This window comes from Gopherus evgoodei, chromosome 3, assembly GCF_007399415.2.
Source record: "Gopherus evgoodei ecotype Sinaloan lineage chromosome 3, rGopEvg1_v1.p, whole genome shotgun sequence".
Lineage (NCBI taxonomy): Eukaryota > Metazoa > Chordata > Testudines > Testudinidae > Gopherus > Gopherus evgoodei.
In genome coordinates, this window is record NC_044324.1 from 171,366,537 (window position 1) to 171,388,456 (window position 21,920).

Consider the following 21,920-nt stretch of genomic DNA (forward strand, 5'->3'; position numbering starts at 1 on the left):
GTCTTTTTTAAAGGATTTTATGCTTTTGTCCTGACTGCTGCCGCTGTAGGAAATTCTTTATATTTTGAAATTGAGCTTCATTATTTATATGACCATTTTCTGCAGTTTGCAGTCTCTGCTTCGATTTTTTCTTTGTTGTTGAGCCTTTATCTCTATGCCCGGTCCCTGAAAGCACCTAAGGAAGAGCTGTCACCTGGTGGAAATTCTGGTAAGTGTGTGAATAATATTTCAAACCCTTCCTTCCTTCTGTTTTATTACACTTTCATAGTACAAAGAAATCTTTGTTAAATCAAATCTTAAGTACATTTTAGCATAATTGCCATAACAGTCTGTCTAATTATTAGATGTTTCTCATATTTATATTGCAAGTTGAATGTTTTTTAATAAAGATACAGATCCTGCACAGCACCTCAAATTTAGTTGAACTCAGAAGCATTATTTGAAGTGTTTTATGTAGCCCTATACTTAGAGATGAGAGGAAAATGATTTTTCTTTTGCAGTTTTCAGCATTTGATAGTCTTCTGTATAGTTACTTTCACACTTTTCCCTCTTTGTTGAAACCTTTCCAACAACAGCTGGTGGGGAGGAACAGGGAGAAAATGATTTATTCAAAAACTAGAAACACTGGCAGTGGGAAATCAGGGGTAGGAGAGAATGTCAACATATTATTTTAACTCAGGTTTTTTTTTAGTTGGCTGCATCTGTTTTTAAATCTAGTCGTTTAACTTAGTTTTTGGAAGGATATTTTGACTCCAGTGGGACTACTCATTTATGCAAAGCTAAGCATATGCATCAGGGTTTTGCAGGATCAGTGATAAATTGGGGGGCGGGGGGGAGATTGACTGTGCAAATTTACCAAATGTACAAATAAAAGTAGATTCTCTCCCCCCAATGTTATGATAGTAATAATTTTGGCTTTTACTTGTAACAGTATGGGGGGACCACGTCAGACCTTGCTGGCTAACTGTAGAAATGTGTGTATATAACACGGCATTAAGCTGACAGTGTTGCTTCTAATGGAATAGCAGTATGATGACTAACAAGGGGAGTTACCAGACAAAATGAGTGAGTGAAACAAGAAAATTATTGAAAACTTGAGCTTACTGGCTTTTTGCTGGTGCTTGGGAGTGAACAGAAGAGAGAGTGTCACAATAATTGTGCTTCTAAAAGTATAGTTCTAGCGTTCAAAAGGTGACTTTTTAAAAATGGTATTCTATGTTTCTTCTATACAAGATTTTTTCCTACCTGCCAATGGAGCCATTTCTGTCCTTCTTATCCATCTTCAAAAGTTAAGAATTCCGCCTTCTAGCATATGCATATAGTATTGTCTTTCTTCTCCCATTTCCACTCCCTCACCCCTCCGACACACCAAAAAAAAAAAATTAGTCACACTTTATTCACTTATGCATTGTTTCATTTTCTTGATTAAAACTGCTACATGTTCTTGGCTGAAGTTACATTGCTGCTATCCAGCACAGAGTGAGGGTTGCGGTGAGGAATTTAAGAGTAGGAGCAGCTAAGATTAGTTAGTATGTAACTTGCACATGAGGATTGTGATGTCACTGTGTCACAGAAAATGAAGTTCACAAGCTCCTGACAGCAGAGTTTATGGAAGAGGCAAACTTCAAGGAGGAATAAAAGATGAAAAATTTCCTCAAGAAATTATTGGGCAGACTTAGCTTATGTTTTTACCATATGAGGGCTCTCAGGAAAAATTCCAGTATAGCTTTTTAAAAAATTCACGTTTTCGGATTACAGCACGACTTGTAACCACAGATAAAGTAATAGTTGTTTTTTAAGTGTTGGAGGAAGGTGGTGGGGAACAGACAGAAAGCCATTACTGGAAGCATGTGCATTTTGTTTGCAGGGAACTTTGTTTATGACTTGTTCATTGGACGTGAATTAAACCCTCGCATTGGAAATTTTGACCTCAAATACTTCTGTGAGATGCGTCCAGGCTTAATTGGCTGGGTGAGTATGAGTACTCTTAACCATTTTGTTTCACTTGCTTGGATCTTATTAAATATGAAAACTTTTAATTGTAGTAAAGAAATATAATATGCTTGAAAGAGGGGAAAATGTGCAAAACAGCTGTACATTGAAAGACATGATTAAAACAGATCTCACGAGAACAGTTTTTACAACTCTATCACATTGCTTGTATTAAGCCTTCTAAAAGTGTGACTTTGCAGAGGCTATACTTTTTTGAACCATGGCTACTAATGAGTTACCTTTTTGTGAAATTTGTAGATTTTTATTTTTATTTTTTTAAATAAAAGTAACCTAGATCTTGGATCTAAATTGCCAGACAGTCTGCTTTTAAAAATGAACTGTAACATAATAGAAATAAGTGTCTTTAAATTTGTGCAAGATTTGTAGTGAAATCTGACTCTTTTTTTAGGTTGTTGTTAACTTGGCAATGCTGTTGGCTGAGATGAAGGTACAGGATCGTAGTGTGCCATCTTTGTCAATGATACTGGTTAATAGTTTCCAACTTCTCTATGTGGTGGATGCTCTTTGGAATGAGGTAACTGACATTCCCTTCAGTCTATAGTAAACTTTTGCTGGCATATCCAGTTAAATTGTGACAGACTAATGTACTCGTGCTTTTTTTTATGAATTGTAAACTTCCCTCCTAATCTCTCTAGGAAGCTATTTTGACTACAATGGACATTACCCACGATGGGTTTGGTTTCATGCTAGCATTTGGAGATTTGGTATGGATTCCATTCGTCTACAGTTTACAAGCCTTCTATTTAGTCAATCATCCTAGTGAAATTTCTTGGCCTATAGCTTCTGCAATTATTATTCTGAATAGTAAGTCATGAACATTTTTTTACAATTACAAAACTAATCTTTATTTCCTTTTCTGAGAGAGGAAGGATGATCCAGTGGTTAGGGCACTTATGAGGCCCCATTTCCCTTCTCTGATACAGACTTCCTGTGTGGCCTTGGGCAAGTCATTTAATCTCTATCTCAGTTCCCCACCACAGTAATAGGAGTTCCCCACCATAAGTTAAAAATTGTGAGGCCCCCATTACTACAGTAGTTCTTGAGTAGGCATATTAAGTATTATAGGTTTACATACACTAAAAAAACCCGAACATACTCTGGGCAACTAATGAGTTGCTTAAGAGGGGATATTTTTTGGCTAGCAATTACTGCAAAGAATAAACTCACGTTAGATTCACCTAACGTGGGCTGTTGTAAAATTAGGCAAATAGCTAGATGAGTTGATGTATCTCCTGGAAGACCTTTGCATGCCCCCAGAAGTACACATACCTGTGTTTTGAGAACCACTGTTGTATGGAATCATCCACCATCTTAGAGAGTTCGGCACCTGGTTCAGAACCAGTGCCTGATTTTGCATGCATTTTGATGAGTTGGACCATACATTCAGGGCAGAGCCCTAGAGGCACCTGATAAGGCACGTTCTTCATAGGGTGATTCCTATACATAAAGCTAAGAGGACCAGTAGCTATAGACATTAAGCTGTGGTTGGCCTGCACATTTTACCAACATGTATATCAAGTTTTGGATCCAGTCGAATCTGTCTAGTGATGGGTAGACCTTTTGCCAGAGAAATCTTTTCACTCTCAAGCAAACTGTCTTTGTGAAGGGAGGGAATGAAGGAGCTCTTCTTGGTGTTTATCACAAATCCATGTGCTCGAAGCAGATCTAGTGTCCGGATTGTGGCACTGTGTGCTGCTGCTTGAATCAGAGCTCTGATCAAGATGTCATCTAGGAAGAGATAAGGACATGTGAGAGCCCAGAGATTTGAGCCTGGCTATTACTACCACCAGCATCTTGGTAAAGACCCAGGGGGTGGATGAAAGGCTAAAAAATAGAAGCGTTTGGTACTGGTATGCAAATCTCAGCAGTCTGTGGTGACATGGTCGTGTGGGAATGTGGAGATCTACATCTGCTAGAATCACAGTAATGAGGAACTCCCCTTGAGACAGGAATGCTACTGTTGAAGCTAGGATCTCAATCCAGAATCTCTTTCTTCATCATTTGTTGAGCTGCTTGAGATCCAGGATAGCTCTAGGACACCCCCAGTCGCCTCTGGTGTGCTTCTTAACAATGAAGTATAGTCTTAAGAATTTTTCTTCTAAGGGAACTTTTTCTATTGCTCCTATGCCTAGGAAATGTGACTTTGTTTAACACCAGCTTGTGTTTGATGGGGTTTGAATGAACAAGGGATAGGGTGGAGCCTTTAGTTTGAAGAAGTAACTGCCTCTCTCGCCCACTGTCTTTAGTATGTTCGAGATCATACTTCTGAGAACTGGGAAATTCTGCATCCTAGATTCATGTCTGGACGTAGGCACGTTTGTTGTCATAGTGGGTTCTTAAAGGCGGTGGACCCACCTTTTGGATTTTTCACTGAGTCTCTTGTTCCAGATTTTTCCCCTGATACCTTTGTGAGGAGGATGGACAAATAGAGTGTTTTTGACTTGCTGGGTTTGTGGTCTCTCCTTAGAGGATTCAGGGGGAAAGGACTGTTTCAGCTTGCAACAGTTTTTCCTATATTTTGTCTAGATTTTCTCCAAAGAGGAGAGGGCCTCTAAATTTAGATGAGCACGGAATTTCTTTGGAGTGAGCATCAACTTTCCAGGGTTCCAGAGCTGGATGCCATGGCTCTCGCTGAAAATCTCATTGCATCCATTCAAGCATCTGCCATAAAGGTTGTTGCTAGGGAAATTTTCTTAAGTGTAGACCTGAAGTCAAGAGAGCCTCTGTTCTTCATGGTCTTAAGGTCATCCACCCTGGACATCGTCGTTCATCCAAAGTCTCCAGATTGGGCTTTTCTGTGTAGGAGTTAAGGCTTTGTGGAGTAGTGGGACCAGCATGCATGCCTGACCAAAAGACCTGTGTCCTACCAGTGCAAGGTTTACTTGGCTAAAAACAGGCAGGGCCCAATTTGCCATTCAAAGAGCCTGTAAAAGCTGCTTCACAGATAGAATACCATTTGATTTAGTTTGGTGTTTGTCATGCATGACTGAAGGCAAAGGGGAGTGTAGGAGGGAGGCATTGCAATGCTGGTTCTGGGTGACTGAGACCAGATCCAATGGAGGGAAAACAAAGAGGCTGTTCGCTACTGCTCAAAAAGTGGATAAAATAATAAGTGAGCAAAGAAAAGTAAGGAGCAAAGTGAACTATCACTTTGCAGCTGTGGAGGCAGAAGATCTGGCAAAAGGGTCGAAAAAGGGGTGTGACTAGCACAGTCTAGGCAACAGGAATAGTCCACAAATATCAGAATTGTGGGAGATGCTGGGCTACAGACATCCATCTAGATAATTTTTTGAACCAGATGGGTTTTCCTTTCAGTCTCTCCAATGAGATGAACAGTCTAGCTGAAGATCTAAAATATTTTATCCTCTGCAAATAAAATGGTACATTAGATGTCAGACATGCCGTATGAAGCATAAGCAGGCGAGCATGGGGTGTGGCTAGCACTAGCTGTGCTACAGCTTTGAACTGCCTCCTGAAACTGCACTCAAGAGGGGAAAAGTATAGCCCATATGTATCAGAATTCTGGGATTGCTCTTCGAAATGCAATAACACTTATACATTTTATTAATTCATTTTACTTCATATCTGCTACCGCCAAGAGATGCAAAATGCATCTTTTTTTCCCCCCTTCCTTTTCAATTCTGAGGCTTCTTTCATTTGAATAAATGCTTAATTTTTAATATGCTGGAACATTGTCCCATTTTCCTTTAAATTTTTTTTGTGCCCACCCCTCTTCTTTCTTACATTTTTATCAATTGTGCTAGGGTACATAGTAGTACAATGCAAACTTCAAAAACACAGTGAAAATGTAGTGGCCCAGGTGCAACATCTCATTACTCTTTAGCTTGTGGTTTTTTTGTTTGTTTGTTTTTTAAATTGAATTCAATTTCTCTTCTATTAAAAGTTTACTTGCCTGGGGAGAGTGAGCAAGTAAACATGGTAAGACTATAGTAGTGTATATGAAGAGTGTAATAAAAAAGAATGTAACCATGAATGTTGTTGTCTTTTGGACGTACATCTGCTTGCAGTGATATATTGGGCATGTATTTTCCCAAAATAGGTGTACTTCTGAGGAATATGAGAACCTGTTGTGGGTTATTTAATAGAAATGTAAAACCTAGCATCATGTTAAAAATGAAACGTGTAAAAAGGAAAAGTTCTTGATAAAGATTCTCCAGAATCCTGTACCTATGTATAAAGCTTCAGATACAATATGAAATACGTTAACATTTGAAACCCAAGGTTGTTTTATAATATTTCAGTTCCATTAGTGAGTGATTCTTGAGAGCTGGGTAATTATGTGTCTAATGAAATAATTTTGTGATTGTACAAGAGGGTATTTTGATGATAGAAAAGTTTCCTGGAACATATTGCAATTATGAAATTAAAATATTATTTTCTTTATTTTAGTCTTTGGGTATTACATTTTCCGTGGTGCAAATTCACAGAAAAATGCATTTCGGAGGAATCCAAATGATCCCAAATTGGCTCGTAAGTATCTTTTGGCTAACTTAGGGCTGGTCTACCCTAGGGGAGGGAATCGATCTAAGATACGCAACTTCAGCTACGTGAATAACGTAGTTGAAGTCAAAGTATCTTAGATCGAGTTACCTACCGTTCTCACGGCGCGGGATAGATGTTCACGGCTCCCCCTGTCGACTCCGCTACCGCCGTTCGCGTTGATGGAGTTCCGGAGTCGACAGGAGTGCGTTCGGGGATCGATATATCACGTCTAGATGAGACGCGATATATCGATCCCCAAGAAATCGATTGCTACCCGCTGATAAGGCTGGTAGTGAAGACGTACCCTCAGTTTTTTTACTACTTTCCATACAGCATCTCTCAATTATGTACTCTTTACATGCACATTTTTAACATTATTTTATACCCTATTTTCTGTATGCAGACTTGAAATGTATTCCCACTGCAGCTGGAAAAAGTCTTCTGGTCACAGGCTGGTGGGGCTTGGTTCGTCACCCTAACTATCTAGGTGATATTATTATGGCTCTGGCTTGGTCCCTACCATGTGGTAAGATCCTGAAACTAAAGTGCTTTCTTTTAAAAACTTGTGCATGTGTTTTGGCAACTGACTTCCATTTTCTAATTTGCCAATAATTATTTAAGACGCTAGACTGTCTGTAATTAACAGAAAGTTTTAATTCAGTGGAATAAGTCTAATTTGACATCTGGCTTCCCACTACATAACCCCTTTGAACCAAGTTTAGGTCTTAGATAAACTTCTGACTCCCGCTTTACCTGTGCTCTTCTGGGGATGGCTGACTTGTGAGCCCCTTCTTCATTCATTCATCCTGGGGCTGCCAGCTGGGTTATGATGTTTACAAATGGAGCTAGAGGAAGTACTACTTTAGTAGGCAGAGTTTCCCGCTGCTTGGGGACAAATGTCACCAGATGTGGGCAGGATCTCAAAACAGAGTACATCCAAATGAATTGATGTGACAGTAAACACACCTGAAGGAAGGCTGTGTGTTGAACTCCTGTTGCTGAGCATTTGTTTTAAACTCCAAAGTTTTATGCCTTGGAATTAGAATGCAGCTAAAATTGAGCAAATCTTCCACTATTAAAAAATATCTAAACTTCAGAAATTATGGAAATTCAACGTTTAGGTTCAAATATCAGTTATTTCAGCTTTTAAATATTTTGAGTATAGTGAAGTTCACCTAAAGAGCACTGTCAGTAGTCTGTCTTATCTTAAATTTGGAGATCTAGGTATTGGGAAGATACTTTTACCTTCACATTTCCTTGCTTTTGTATGCATCGCACAATACTGTAATATTCTCTCAATGCATTTTTCTGCCTGAATACCCCTTTTGCTTTAGCCTACAGGAAGTGTGCGTTTGTGAGCTTTAATGCAAAATTACTTGCTTTAAGCATTGTAAAATTTGTCACATGTGTACATAAAACAGAGAGCAGGTTTACAAAACTAAAAGGCCTTCCTTTACACCTCTCCTTCAAAAACAAGCTGTTAGTCCATAGTCTAGACAAACCGCCTGCAAAATGTGCCATATCAGTCTTGCTATATCCTATTATTGAGTGCTAACAAAAGGTTCACTACTATACAAATAGATGCAATCTCTTTGAAGATGCTGGTAGGCCAGAACAAGCACATGCCATACAGTTTGGTATAGATAAAATGTTGTGTTTTGTATAATGTCTGACCTAATAGTTTGAACCCAATATCTGTATCATGACTTGTATTTCAAAGTTTTTATTCTTACTCTGAATACCAGCGTATTTTTCTGAGTTTTGCTATATGTACAATGACTTTCCAACTGTGTTCTACAGGTTTTAATCATATTTTGCCATATTTCTACGTGATTTATTTCACCTGCTTGCTTATTCATCGAGAAGCTCGTGATGAACATCAGTGTAAGAAAAAATATGGCTTGGCATGGGAAAGGTACTGTCAACGTGTACCATACCGTATATTTCCATACATCTACTAAGGTACTCCAGGAACTTGTGTTGCAAACTACGTCTGCAGTTACACATTCTTCGCAAATAAAAACATGCCCCATACCTTTGCACTTAGTCTGTTTGTTAAATTTTTAGGCTTTTCTTAAAGATGTGATCAAACAACGTAGTGAACAAACAAATATGATTATTAGACAGCCATCTCCAAATATTTACCAACTAGTCATTTTAAGCTGCACAGTGTATTCAGTTAGAATAAACCAGTTACCTTGTGATGTATGAGTAAGTAAAAGATAAGGAAATACACAGTTCACGTAACTCACATATTTAACTGACTTTCAGTATTATCCCAGAGAAAATGTGCTCTCTTCCGCTACTCCCACAAAACAAAACAAAACAAAACAAACAAAAACTGTAGAATGCAAGGCTTTGGGATTTACAACCCAATCAAAATTGTAAGGTTTTGTGAGTTTCTTTTTATTCTTGCGAACCCAATTTTTTAAGTTAAACCTTAATCTACTGAGTTTACATTTTTTTTAGAAAAAGTTCACTTAATTGAGCACTGTGATGTGATATAAGTTTTTGTTATATTAAGGGAATACGATTTCCATCCAGCTCACTCTTCTTCAGTCACTTGCTGGTTCCCAGCGGTGAGGAGCTAAAAACCATAATCCTGCATTCAGTGATAAATGGAAGGTATTATAAAGGTGTATAGTACACGCTATGAAGTAAATTAGCTACAGTGTGGTTGCTCTGAGTTTTGTAAAATAGTTCTTAATGTACCATAGGATCCATTGACTGTATTATAAAACCTTCACGTTTTTCCTGTACAGTGTTTGAGAATGTGAGATACATTAGCTTTTTTAGGAACAGGAAGAAACAAACCATTTCCAGTATTTTTTTTTTAAAGTTCTTAAGGATTTTGTAAAGTAATGTATTGATTGTCTTGAAAATTAATTGAAGTATTCATTTAAATATTGTTGACTAATATGCTATGAAAATGTAGAAAATATATTCACTCCAAAGTTTGTGAATCTGGCATTACTACCTCAAATGTAGGTTTTGCCTTTTATACTGTTGCAAATAGCAAAGTTTTTTCAATATTTCTATTTAAGTCAATTTTTACATGAATCTTTGTCACATTCTAATATATTTTTGTATATATTTGACTTTTTTTAATCTAGCGTATATATTTTTTTATCTACTTCTGTCAGTTATGTTCTTGATATCCCAAGAATGGAATTCTATTCTACTGCAAAGGTTTAATTTGTATTTGATTAACTGTAAGTGGGTTAATTTTAATAAGGCTGGGAGAGTGCTGAGGTAATTTTGCATTAATGAACCTTGGGGAACTAGTTTTATCCTGCTTGTCTTTCAGTTGGTAGCTTTTTTTCAGATACAAAAATTTAGTATGTCATTGAGCTTGAATTTTAATTGCACTGTGGAGGGAAATTCGGTACTCCATAGTCAGGGTTCCTATCAGACTACAATTCTTAAAAATGTTGAATAGTTGGATGTTTTAAAAATAGTGATATAATTGAAAAGCTAGTGTTTGCTTTCTTTTAAAATGCACTGAGTCATTTTGTGAATATAGCATAACTTGTTCAACATGATCATGACAGCTTCAGCAGGTCCATATGGTTGCTGTTGTAAGGAGAATATTTTAACACCAACTATTTTGATTTATGGAAAAAAACGTGGTTAAAAGTACCACTTTTTAAAGTGAGGTTAAATTATGCTACTGAAAAATAAACTAGCAACCTTTCTACAGTCTGCATGCCATTCTTTGGAGACATGGGTATATATCAACTGCAATTCTAAGAGGTGAAAACATTATCTAAAAGTTGTATCTGTTCTGTACGCTCATATTTTTGATGTAAAATTGATTAAGTAGCATTTTATACAAACAACCTGTAAACTGAAATAAAATTGTTTTTAAAAGTGGTAGAGTGCAAATTTTATCACTTATTTATATATTTAATTCCATTTTTAAGAAAACAGTGCCAGCTGAATCTTCATTTGAATCATCACCTGAAGAGAAACAAAATTTCAAATGAGGTGTTTTATTTGTAAAAATTTTCTTGGCCCTTCACTAATGGCAGCACTTAAACCCTATAAGCAAGTTTTTGGACCTTTTTTAAGCAGAGTTATTTAAACATTCCTCTTCACATTTTTTATTTAATCAGGAGTAACTCACATTTGTAACAAGTGTGGATCTTCACAGTGTGAGGGGCACCTACCTCAGTAGTTTGAATTCTTTAATCTCACCCATGCCCAGCTAATGCCGTACTGTTTTATGTAGGGGTGGGAATGAGAGTTTTCTAATCATGCAGTATATAATGTGGAAGTTGTCCATGAAATAGTGCCTTTAATTTCCTCTGCAATGATAAGATGTCCTTGCAAGAGAAGAGAAGAGGCCCAGCCTTGAATGTTGATCAGCCTGCTATTAGGTAAGAAGAACCTAATTCTGTCTCCTGTGTGCTTTTGGCAGGGAGCAGTGTTAGGTTTACATGCACTCTTAATATATATTGGGACAAAGTTTTAATTTTGTGCATCATCAATATAAGTAACTAAATTCTATTTGCACAGTCTTTTTCTGATGGTGCACAGGCCAAAATGTACATTAATGTACATTTTATTAAAATGGAGAAATGAAAAAGATCTTCATACCAGATCAGTGGTCCATATAATCTGGTTGCTCTTTTTAAACCTGGCAAAACTGGAATGCACAAGAGAAACAGAAGTAGTAGTTTTTAATCAGTTATAACATGAAGATTATCCCTGTAGTTTTGAAGTGGGCTCCGATAACTCCACACTAGCTACCACACTTTGGTAAACACTTGAACTACCATGGATAGAAGTGAGGAATACACTTATAATACTACGAAAAAGGTCTTTTCATTGGAGCAGTTAACAATGGTGTTCTTTAATTTCGAACATAAACTTAAATCATGATGCTACTTAGAATGCTCTACTTTCCTGTCGAGCCTATACAGAAATGGTACATAATTATAAAACTTAGACACTGCTTCAGATGAATAATCAGATACCAGGGAGGCGAGCGAATGGATAAAACCAAAGCAGAAAGAAAGTATGCTGTACATCAAACTATGGATTTTTAAATAAGATTTATTTAACCCAAGGAGTGCTACCTTATCTCGATCGCATTTGTACAGTAAGTAGCTGACTGACTACTAGTACTCCTAATGCTTTTGAAACCACTATACTCCCCAATCTTAGTTGTACAGCAGATAAGCTGTGGTTTCATGAACAATAAATGGTGGTTTGTTTTGTTCTAATTTGTCAGTCATCCATTTGGCACAGCATTGCAACCCCTCTTGTAACCCAATGACTGGAAGTTCTCTTGGTTGGTAGACTGACTGTTGTTACAAAGTTAGTGGACAGACCTGTAGATAACAAGATTCCAGCTCTTTGAGGAGTCCGGTAAAGTGGACATTCATAATGCATTATTTCTCCTTGTTCCTCATCTGGACATGTGTGTCTTGTTTGGATAATCTAAAAATTATAATCCAGACACAAGAGGATTGTTTAATAGCAGGTACATAGTTAAACCAAATGAAAATGTACTCCAACAATTTTTGGTTAGTGAGAACAGGACTAGATCCCCTATGTTAGAAACTAAATCCTGCCTTTTCCTTAGCTGACTCAGGGATCAGCTCCAGTTCTTACTCATGCAAAATTTCCACTGCGCACAGTACATTTTACCCAAGTAAGAACTACAGGACGAGGCCATTGGTATTTCCATGGGCAGCCCAAAGTGATAGCATAAAAGTTAGATTTGTTTGTAGATGGCGTAGCCAACAGATAGCAAAACTTACATCAGAAGTTAGCTCTCACCTGTTGTGGTAAAAACACTATTTCAGGGAGTGGATAAAATCTGTCATGAGGAAAGGGTTCTTCCAGCACATGTGTAGTAGTGCTCCATCGTGCACCATCTATATATAAACCAAAAACTAGAACACCATTTTCTGAGGGGGAAGATGCCTAGGATTAGAGAGAGAAATACTCAGATTATGTATTGTGAGGTAGAGAACAAGACTGCTTTTCAGCAACCTTAAGGATGCATGGCGGTTGGCAGCCTGAAGATGGCATACTCTAAACAACATAAAATGTACCCACCACTCCTGTTCATTTAAAGGAAATTGGAATGCTAAATCCAGAAGTGGTGGGTATAGTCCAGCATGAAGGAGGAAAACACGTTCAAGTAGGAAGGAAGTCCAGAGTTGTTTTTATTTTTAAGGTATGTGAAAGCAGAGAGGAGCAGGGTGTTTGTGCACAGCTTGATAGTTCCAAGTCACAACAGTAACTCTGTATCAACAACATACCAGTAATTTCTGTAGCTACTTGTTCCTGTTTTAATGGGGACTGTAAGGTCTTCAGGGAAGGGATTGTCTCTGTGTTTTCAGGGTGCTATCGTGATGGGGCCCCTAGAGCATTACTACAAGGTAGGGCTGTCAAGTGATTAAAAAAAATAATTGCACTGTTAAACAATAAACCATTTATTTAAATCATTTTGGATGTTTCCTACATTTTCAAATGTATTGATTTCACTTATAACACAATACAAAGTGTACAGTGCTCACTTTATATTTTTTATTACAAATATTCACCCTGTAAAAAAAAAAATAGTATTTTTCAATTCACCTAATACAAGTACAGTAGTTCAATCTCTTGTCATGAAAGTTGAACTATGTACAAAAAAAAACTGCATTCAAAAATAAAACAATGTAAAACTTCAGAGCTTACAAGTCCACTCAGTCCTACTTCTTTAGCCAATTGCTCAAACAAAGTTTGCATGTGATAAAGTTGCCCTTTCACAATATCACCTGAAAGTGAGAACAGGTGTTTGCATGGGACTGTTGTAGCTGGCATCACAAGATATTTATGCGCCAGATGTACTAAAGATTCATATGTCCATGCTTCAACCACTGTTCAAGAGGACATGCATCCATGCTGATAATGATGCATGTGGACCGACGCATGTTCATTTTCATCATCTTTGTCAGCCAGATGCCACTAGCAGAAGGTTGATTTTCTTTTGGTTCGGGTTCTGTAGTTTCTATATCGGAGTGTTGCTCATTTAAGACTTTTGAAAGCATGCTCCACACGTCGTCCCTGTCAGATTTTGGAAGGCACTTCAGATTCTTACACTTAGGGTCGAGTGATGTAGTTATCTTTAGAAATCTCACACTGGTACCTTCTTTGTGTTTTGTCACATCTGCAGTGAAAAATGTTCTTAAAACGAACAACATGTGGCAGGTCATCATCCGAGACTGCTATAACATGAAATATATGGCAAAATGTGGGTAAAACAGACTAGGAAATGTACAATCCCCCCCCCCCCCAGGAATTTAGTCACAAATTTAATTAACACCTTTTTTTTTTTTAATGAGCATAGAAGCATGTCCTCTGGAATGGTGGTCGAAGCATGTAAGGGCATACAAATGTTTAGGACATCGAGCACGTAAACACCTTGCAATGCTGGCTTCAAAAGTGCCATGCAAACACCTGTTCTCACTTGCAGGTGACACTGTAAACAAGAAGCAGACAGCATTATCTCCTGTGAATGTAAACAAACTTGTTTGTCTTAGCGATCGGCTGAATAACAAGTAGGACAAGTGGACTTGTAGGCTCTACATTGTTTTGTTTTTGAGTCGTTCCTGTAGCAACAAAAAAAATCTACATTTGTAAGTTGCACTTTCATGATAAAGAGATTGTACTACAGTACTTGTATGAGATGAATTGAAAAATACTATTCCTTCTTTGAGTGCTTGCTCATATCCATTCCAGTTAGGTGTGTGCGCGCCGCGTGCACGTTCGTTGGAAGATTTTTACCCTAGCAACACTCGGTGGGCCGGCAGGGCGCCCCCTGGAGTGGCACCGCTATGGTGCTGGATATATACCCCTGCCGGCCCATCCGCCCCTCAGTTCCTTCTTACCGCCCGTGTCGGTCGTTGGAACAGTGGAGTGCGGCTTAGCTGATCTCCACCTCCCTAGCTATTTAATCGTTATTGTGTGTATAGTTCGATATTCTATATTTCTAGTTAGTTTTCTAGTCTTATTAATTCTTGGTAGTAGTTATTGTATATAGTTGAGGGGGATCGGGGATTAGCCCCTTCCCCTCACCCGGTACCGGGGCCCATGCCCAGTTCACCGGGCTTCAAACCGTGCTCGGCCTGTCATAGGCCGATGCCCACAGGAGACCCTCACGACTCCAGTCTCAAGTGCTTGGGCAAATCCCACCTTGCAGACAAGTGCCGCATCTGCAAGGCTTTCAAGCCCCGGACGAAAAAGGAGCGGGACTTTCGTCTAAAGCAACTCTTGATGGAGGCAGCTCTAACTCCTCCATCTTCGGCACCACTGCGGCACCGGGGACAAGTGCCTCCTCTGCACCGGAGCACACGGATATAGTGAAGGCTCCTCGACACCAGCCATTACCGGCCCAAGCTCCAGCCCGGCACGGCTCTCTCCCCTCAAGGAGCAAGAAGCATAAGACTCCTGCGGCTCCCGTATCTACGCCGCAGTCAGAGCGCATAACTAAGACCGCCCAGCACCATCAACTGCTGCGGCACCGACGTCTTCTGCACCGTTGATTCCGGTCTCCCAAGAGCTGTCGAGTCCGGTGCCTACTAGCTCCCCAACACACGCCGTGGTTGAGCTTATCGTGCCCTCCACGCCAAAGATGTTTTCCACAGCACGGGAGTTGATTGCCTTGACGGAGCCAGAGCTGTCTCAACCCCCGGCGCCGCCGGTGCGGTTTGTTCAATCATTAGGCAAGCCCGCCCTGATGAGGCCATCCTCGCCCGGTACCACTGAATGTTGTCGGTCATGGTCCAGGTCCCGCAGGCACTCTCGGTCCCGTCATCGATCCCAGTCCCAACGCCGCTCGCAGTCCCGGTACCGCTCTCCATCTAGGTACCAGTCGTACTCATGGCACCGTTCGAGATCCCAGTCGCTGACCCGATACTCTCGGCACCGATCCAGGTCCCGGCACCGTACCTCTCGCAGACGATCTTGACGCGGGGGTTCAAGGCACCAGTCGACCTCCTGGCACTGCGCTGGTCGCAGGTCCCGGTCTCACTCCTGGTACCGTTCTCCGGTGCTGCATGGAGACGGACCGAATGGACACAGAGACCCTCCCCAAATGGTCTCAGCTCCTCCAACGAAAAATCTATTCTGTGGGAGGCCTCCAACTCAGGGTAGCAAACCAACAAGCCCTCCTCAGTAGGTACAACTACAACACCTGGGAGGCGGTAGGGAAGTTTACAGAGCTGGTCCCGCAGGACTCCCGCCAGGAATTTACAGCATTCCTGGAGGAAGGAAATAAAGTAGCGCGGACCTACAGCTAGAATGGCCGCCTCTGGAATCGCTATGCAACGTAGATCATGGCTGCAAGTGTCAGGCCTGCCACCTGAACTTCAGCACACTATACAAGACTTAACATTTGATGTCCAGGGCCTGTTCTCACAGAAGACGGACCCTAGGCTACAGAGTCTAAAAGACAATTGCGTAATTATGCGTTCGCTCGGAATGCATACGCCACAGACTCAAAGACGATCCTTCCGCTCCCAACCTCAGCGCCCTTGCCCCCCGCCTAGGCCAAGGCAAGACTTTACCAGAAGGCGAGGTCATACCAACCACAGATGTCAGTCTGGACCTCAAGAGGGTAACAATTACGGTCCCACCGAGCCAACAGCGGGACCCAAATCAAACTTTTGAGGGTGCGCCCGAGAGCAATGTACCAATTGTCTCCCAGGATCCTTTTCAGTTCTACAACCGCCTTTCCCCCTTCCTCCCTGCGTGGTCCCAATTTAACCTCGGATCTTTGGGTCTTAAGCACGGTGGAGCTTGGATACCATCTTCAGTTTTTCATCCCCTCCCTCCCAACCCCCCTCCTCGTCCCTCTTCAGCAACCCCTCTCACGAGCAACTCCTCCTGCAGGAGGTTCGGAGGCTCCTTACAATCGGAGCTATAGAGGAGGTACTGCAGGAATTAAGGGGCAAGGGGTTCTATTCCCAATATTTCCTAATCCCCAAGGCGAAAGGGGGCCTCCAGCTATCCTAGACCTGTGAGGACTGAACAAATTCATTAAAAAGTTCAAGTTCCGCATGGTATCCTTGGGAACCGTCATTCCTTCCCTGGATCCCGGAGATTGGTACGCCGCTCTCGACATGAAGGATGCATATTTCCACATTGCAATTTACCCCCCGCACAGACGGTATCTACGCTTTGTGGTGAATCATCATTATCAGTTTACAGTCCTTCCCTTTGGCCTCTCCTCGGCCCCTCGGGTATTCACGAAGTGTATGGCGGTAGTCGCCGCTTCCCTCCGTCGTCGTTGAATACATGTTTTCCCATACCTCGACGACTGGCTTATTCGAGGGACATCCGAGGCACAAGTCACTAGTCATGTGAGCATCATCAAGGACCTATTCACATGTCTAGGCCTGATAATCAGTTTGGAAAAATCCACTGTGGTGCCTACGCAGAGGATAGAGTTCATCGGGGCCACGCTGGACTCCAATCTTGCAATGGCCAGTTTGCCTCTACCTCGTTTTCAGGCTATAGTCTTCCTTGTACAAAGACTTCAAAGCTTCCCGACTACCTCTGCCCGCACTTGCTTTGACCTCCTCAGTCACATGGCTGCATGCACATTCGTCAAAGTACGCCAGACTGCGCATGCGTCCTCTTCAAACTTGGCTCGCCTCAGCCTATCGTCCGGGCAGAGATGCCATAGACATTATACTCACAATTCCACCGAGCATTCTAGGCTCCCTCGACTGGTGGCTGATGTGTGTGTGCAGGTCTGCCGTTCCATCCACCGCAGCCCTCCACGTCCCTAACAACGGACGCGTCATCTCTTGGCTGGGGTGCTCACCTAGGGCACCTTCGCATTCAAGGCCTTTGGTTGTGTCGGGAGTTGGTGTTACACATAAATGTCCGAGAACTGAGAGCGGTCCGACTGGCGTGCCAAGCGTTCCAGCATCATCTACAGGACCGTTGTGTTGCAGTGTTCACAGACAACACAACGGCCATGTATTACATAAACAAACAGGGAGGGACACGATCCTCCCCCCTTTGTCTGGAGGCAATTCAACTATGGGACTTCTGCATAGCCCACTCAATAGACCTCGTAGCCTCATTTCTCCCAGGAGTCCGGAACACGCTCGCAGATCACCTGAGCAGATCTTTCCTGTCTCATGAGTGGTCCATCTGTCCGGACATTCTCCATTCTGTATTCTGGAAGTGGGGCTTTCCTCACATAGACCTCTTTGTCTCCCGAGAGAACAGGAAATGCCAGGTGTTCTGCTCCCTACAAGATCGCTCCCCGGGCTCCCTCTCGGACGTGTTCCTAATTCCGTGGAAAGGTCACCTATTTTATGCCTTCCCACCATTTCCTCTCGTCCACAGAGTTCTACTCAAGCTCCACAGGGACAGAGCCCAGCTAATACTGATCGCTCCGGCATGGCCGAAACAGCACTGGTACACCCGGTTGCTCGAACTCTCTCTGGCAGAACCGATCCCCCTGCCACTCTGCCCGGACCTCATAATGCAGGACTTTGGCAGGCTTCAGCACCCGGACCTGCAGTCCCTTCATCTGATAGCATGGCTGCTGTCCGGTTGAGCCAATCTGAGTTGCGTTGTTCCACCTCCAGTGCAACAGGTGTTGCTGGGAAGCAGAAAGCCTTCCATGCTGATGACATATCTCACTAAGTGGAAGCGCTTCTCCCACTGGTGCGCCCAGCATGACTTTATCCCCGAAGGTGTATCGGTCCCCATTATCTTGGACTATTTATGGTCCCTCAAGGAGCAGGGCCTGGCGATCTCTTCTATAAGGTTGCATCTTGCAGCTTATTTCTACCTTCCATCCTGAGGAAACTGGCAGTTCAATCTTTTCTCACTCCATAGTTTCCAGGTTCCTCAAAGGCTTGGAGCGGCTCTACCCTCAGGTTAAGTGCCCAACCCCTACCTGGGATCTAAACCTCGTCTTAGCTAGGCTCATGGGTCCCCCCTTTGAGCCTTTAGCCACTTGCTTGCTGCTGTACCTGTCCTGGAAGACAGCCTTCCTTGTCGCTATCACCTCAGCTAGGCAAGTCTCGGAACTTCGAGCTTTGATTGTGGATCCCCCGTATACGGTATTCCACAAGGACAAGGTACAGCTGCGAGCGCACCCGGCATTCCTTCCTAAGGTGGCCTCTGCCTTCCACGTTAATCAAGACATCTTTCTACCAGTCTTTTTCCCGAAGCCACACTCATCGCGTCGGGAACAACAGCTGCATACTCTGGATGTTCGCAGGGCTCTCGCCTTTTATATTGAGAGGACCAAACCCTTCCGACGTTTGCCTCAGCTCTTTGTAGCTGTCGCAGAGCGCATGAAGGGCCTGCCAATCTCTTCCCAACGAATTTCATCTTGGGTGACATCCTATATCCAGACATGCTATGACTTGGCTAACATTCCGACTGACCATCTCACCGCCTATTCTACTCGGGCTCAAGCCTCATCTGCCACTTTCCTGGCCCATGTTCCCATCCAGGAAATATGTCGCGCGGCTACCTGGTCTTCCATCCATACCTTTCCATCACACTACGCATTGGTCCAGCAGTCCAGAGACGATGCCACCTTTGGCTCAGCGGTCTTACATTCCGCAACGTCTCACTCCGACCCCACCACCTAGGTAAGGCTTTGGAATCACCTAACTGGAATGGATATGAGCAAGCACTTGAAGAAAAGACAGTTACTCACCTTTGTAACTGTTATTCTTTGAGATGTGTTGCTCATATCCATTCCAAACCCGCCCTCCTTCCCCACTGTCGGAGTAGCCGGCAAGAAGGAACTGAGGGGCGGATGGGCCGGCAGGGGTATATATGCGGCACCATAGCGGCGCCACTCCAATGGGCCACTCCCTGCCGGGCCACCAAGTGTTGCTAGGGTAAAAATCTTCTGACGAACGTGCACGCGGCGCGCGCACACCTAACTGTAATGGATATGAGCAATACATCTCGAAGAACAGCAGTTACAAAGGTGAGTAACCGTCTTTTCTTTTGTTTGCCATTTTTACAGTGCAAATATTTGTATAAAAATAATACAAAGTGAAGACTATACACTTGATAATTGGTGTTGTAATTGAAATTAATATAGTTGAAAATGTAGAAAAACATCCAAAAATATTTAAATTTCAAATCCGATTAAAACTGTGATTAATTGTGATTAATTCTGTTAACTGCGATTACCTACTACAAGGTAATACCTTGTTAGAGCTGCCAATTTAGGGCTTAGCAGATAAGACAATAACACTTTCAGTGCATTTGTTCTCAATAAATTGCAATGTATGTTGCTTTAGTACTCATTGCTCCTTACCCACTTACAACCCGAATACTGATATCTATGCCCCCTTTATCCAAGACAGTAAATAGGTGCCCTCCCTGAATTTCCTTGCCTTCTGTCTCTCATAGCTGCTTTTCCATTCTCAGAATGTTGGTGTCTGCTGTCAGAAATGCACTCCTAATTGCTGGCCTGGCCTCAATGTGAGGGTCCAGCTGGGCCCTACTAGCAGAGTGGATGTGGGCATGTTCTGTATATATTGGGGTTAAGATCCTTTCAGGCTTGTACTCTGCCCGCTGAGAGCCCTCTCTGTATAGATACTAGCAATAGTCAATTTTCTGAGGATGAGTTGGAAATAAACAGAAATGAAAAAGTTTTACTTCTGATTTTCTGCTCATGAATTGTAACCACCAAAATGGGACACAGGGCAGGGTGGTATTTTCTAGTTCGCTACAGATTCAAAGCATCATGGTGTTTAACTCAAGTTTTAAGAATATGATTATAAAGTTAGTGGTACAGGAACAATTTAAAACACAGGACGACTTAAATATTGGGGAGAGGGGCTGGAGCATGAAACTGGTGGAGCAATAGCCTGCAGACAGTGCAGACGCATGTGTCAAAAAAAAATCCTGTTTTAGAATGACCTTGGTTCCTGCCACATTTACAGTTTGTCATCTAGCTGCCATTACAGCCCTTACCTTAAACGCAGTTTGTATTATATTTTGTTTTCTTTTGACTTTTCTGAGGTTGCAGTCTTCATCGTGGATCGTAGGAAGCAGTCTATGGCCAAAAGTTAGAGAATCCACCGAGATTCCATTTTGACGAGCATAGTTCTGCAGCACAGCAGTAAGAAACCCTGCAGGAATAAAATACACAACAATCTGGTATTAAAACACTAAGTGTATTTAAGACCAGAGCCGAGTTTACTCTGAGACCCACATTTGCTATGCATTCCCAAACTCAAAATGCTCTGAAAACCGACATCACATCAACCCATGATTGTCATCTCTCAGTGACTTTCAAGTTAAAGCTACTCTAAATATACCGTAATGACAACTATTGTCTCTCACTCTCCCCCTGGAATTTGAAAGTCAGGTGTTTTTTTCCTGGTTCATGTATCAAAAATAAAGCTTTTTTTTTAACAATTAAAATTTGTTAATAATTAATACATGATCAGAAAAGAATCCAGCTCAGTACTAGGGCTGTGCTCTTTGTAAAGAGTTTTAAAAAAATTGTGTTAAATGCAGAAAGGGACTTAGGCATCACAATACCTAATTTTTAAGGACCCTGCCACTGTGTTGAATCATTATCTCCAAGGTGTCCTTCCAGGCTCTCTATATAAAACAAGGAAACCACTAAGAAATAGTGAAGAGGGGAATGGGACTTAAGCAAGGCCTAGTGTCAGCTTGGGCTTCACAGCCATGAATGAACCCATGCCTGGATTTAGGGCTGACCTGGCTTAGGTGCCTTTCTCAACGCTACACTGATCCAGGCAAAATGGGGATTTCATGGTGGGGGAGTGCTCTAATAAGTTGGATAGAGACATGCACAAACCATCAAGCCAGGAAAATTCTCATTCCTAGCTGTTGTTTGTTGGGGCCTGATCTAGTAGGCAGGGGCATGCCTAGTTTGAGAATCCCACCAGGGCTTGGGCATGAGCAGCTTGACAGATTGTGCCCATCAGCACAAATTTTAGGTGCCTTGGGAACTCTGCTGGCAGAAACTTTGAGTAGGGGGTTCTGAGGATCTCGGTTGTGCCTAAATGTTGGCTGTAGGGGCCTAAAGTAGCAGTTAAGCACCTAAACCCCTTTGTGGAGCTAACCTATAGCTTCTTAGGTCGCTGATCAGCTCCTTGGGCACATTTGGAATCAGCTCTTTTTACTTAGTGACAAAGCCACAATGCACCATATGCCCCTAACTGCCACTTTAAGCTCAACATTTAGCTCCTCAAAACCCCTGTTCAGCCTGTGTCTAATTCTATAGGCATGTAAAGTCCTCTTGGCATCTCAAGTTCTGTCAGTGGGCATATGCAAAGCTGTTTAAGTCCTGTTGATGCAGTGCTGAAGCCAGAGCCCCGCCGCCCAGGGCTGAACTGAAGTCATGGAGCTCTCATAAAGTCACAGAATTTGTG

At 41.9% G+C, this 21,920-nt stretch overlaps 2 protein-coding genes across 5 annotated transcripts in view; one reads left to right on the plus strand and one right to left on the minus strand.

Moving 5' to 3' along the window:
• LBR (lamin B receptor) overlaps nucleotides 1–10,389 on the plus strand; it is a 92,614-nt gene extending 82,225 nt beyond the window's left edge. For all 4 annotated transcript variants that reach the window (XM_030557422.1, XM_030557421.1, XM_030557420.1 and 1 more), the window contains exons 8-14: nucleotides 14–208; nucleotides 1,868–1,971; nucleotides 2,402–2,527; nucleotides 2,649–2,817; nucleotides 6,424–6,504; nucleotides 6,920–7,042; nucleotides 8,317–10,389. In XM_030557422.1, the coding sequence (XP_030413282.1) occupies nucleotides 14–208; nucleotides 1,868–1,971; nucleotides 2,402–2,527; nucleotides 2,649–2,817; nucleotides 6,424–6,504; nucleotides 6,920–7,042; nucleotides 8,317–8,477 (959 nt within the window). In that variant the 3' untranslated portion in view covers nucleotides 8,478–10,389. The remainder of the gene's footprint in view (nucleotides 1–13; nucleotides 209–1,867; nucleotides 1,972–2,401; nucleotides 2,528–2,648; nucleotides 2,818–6,423; nucleotides 6,505–6,919; nucleotides 7,043–8,316) is intronic.
• Nucleotides 10,390–11,444: 1,055 nt separating this feature from the next.
• Nucleotides 11,445–21,920, minus strand: part of DNAH14 (dynein axonemal heavy chain 14) — a 496,436-nt gene continuing 485,960 nt past the window's right edge. Inside the window, 3 exon segments of the mRNA XM_030558364.1 lie at nucleotides 11,445–11,961; nucleotides 12,304–12,450; nucleotides 20,470–20,645. Coding sequence (XP_030414224.1) covers nucleotides 11,749–11,961; nucleotides 12,304–12,450; nucleotides 20,470–20,645 — 536 coding nt within the window. The 3' untranslated portion in view covers nucleotides 11,445–11,748.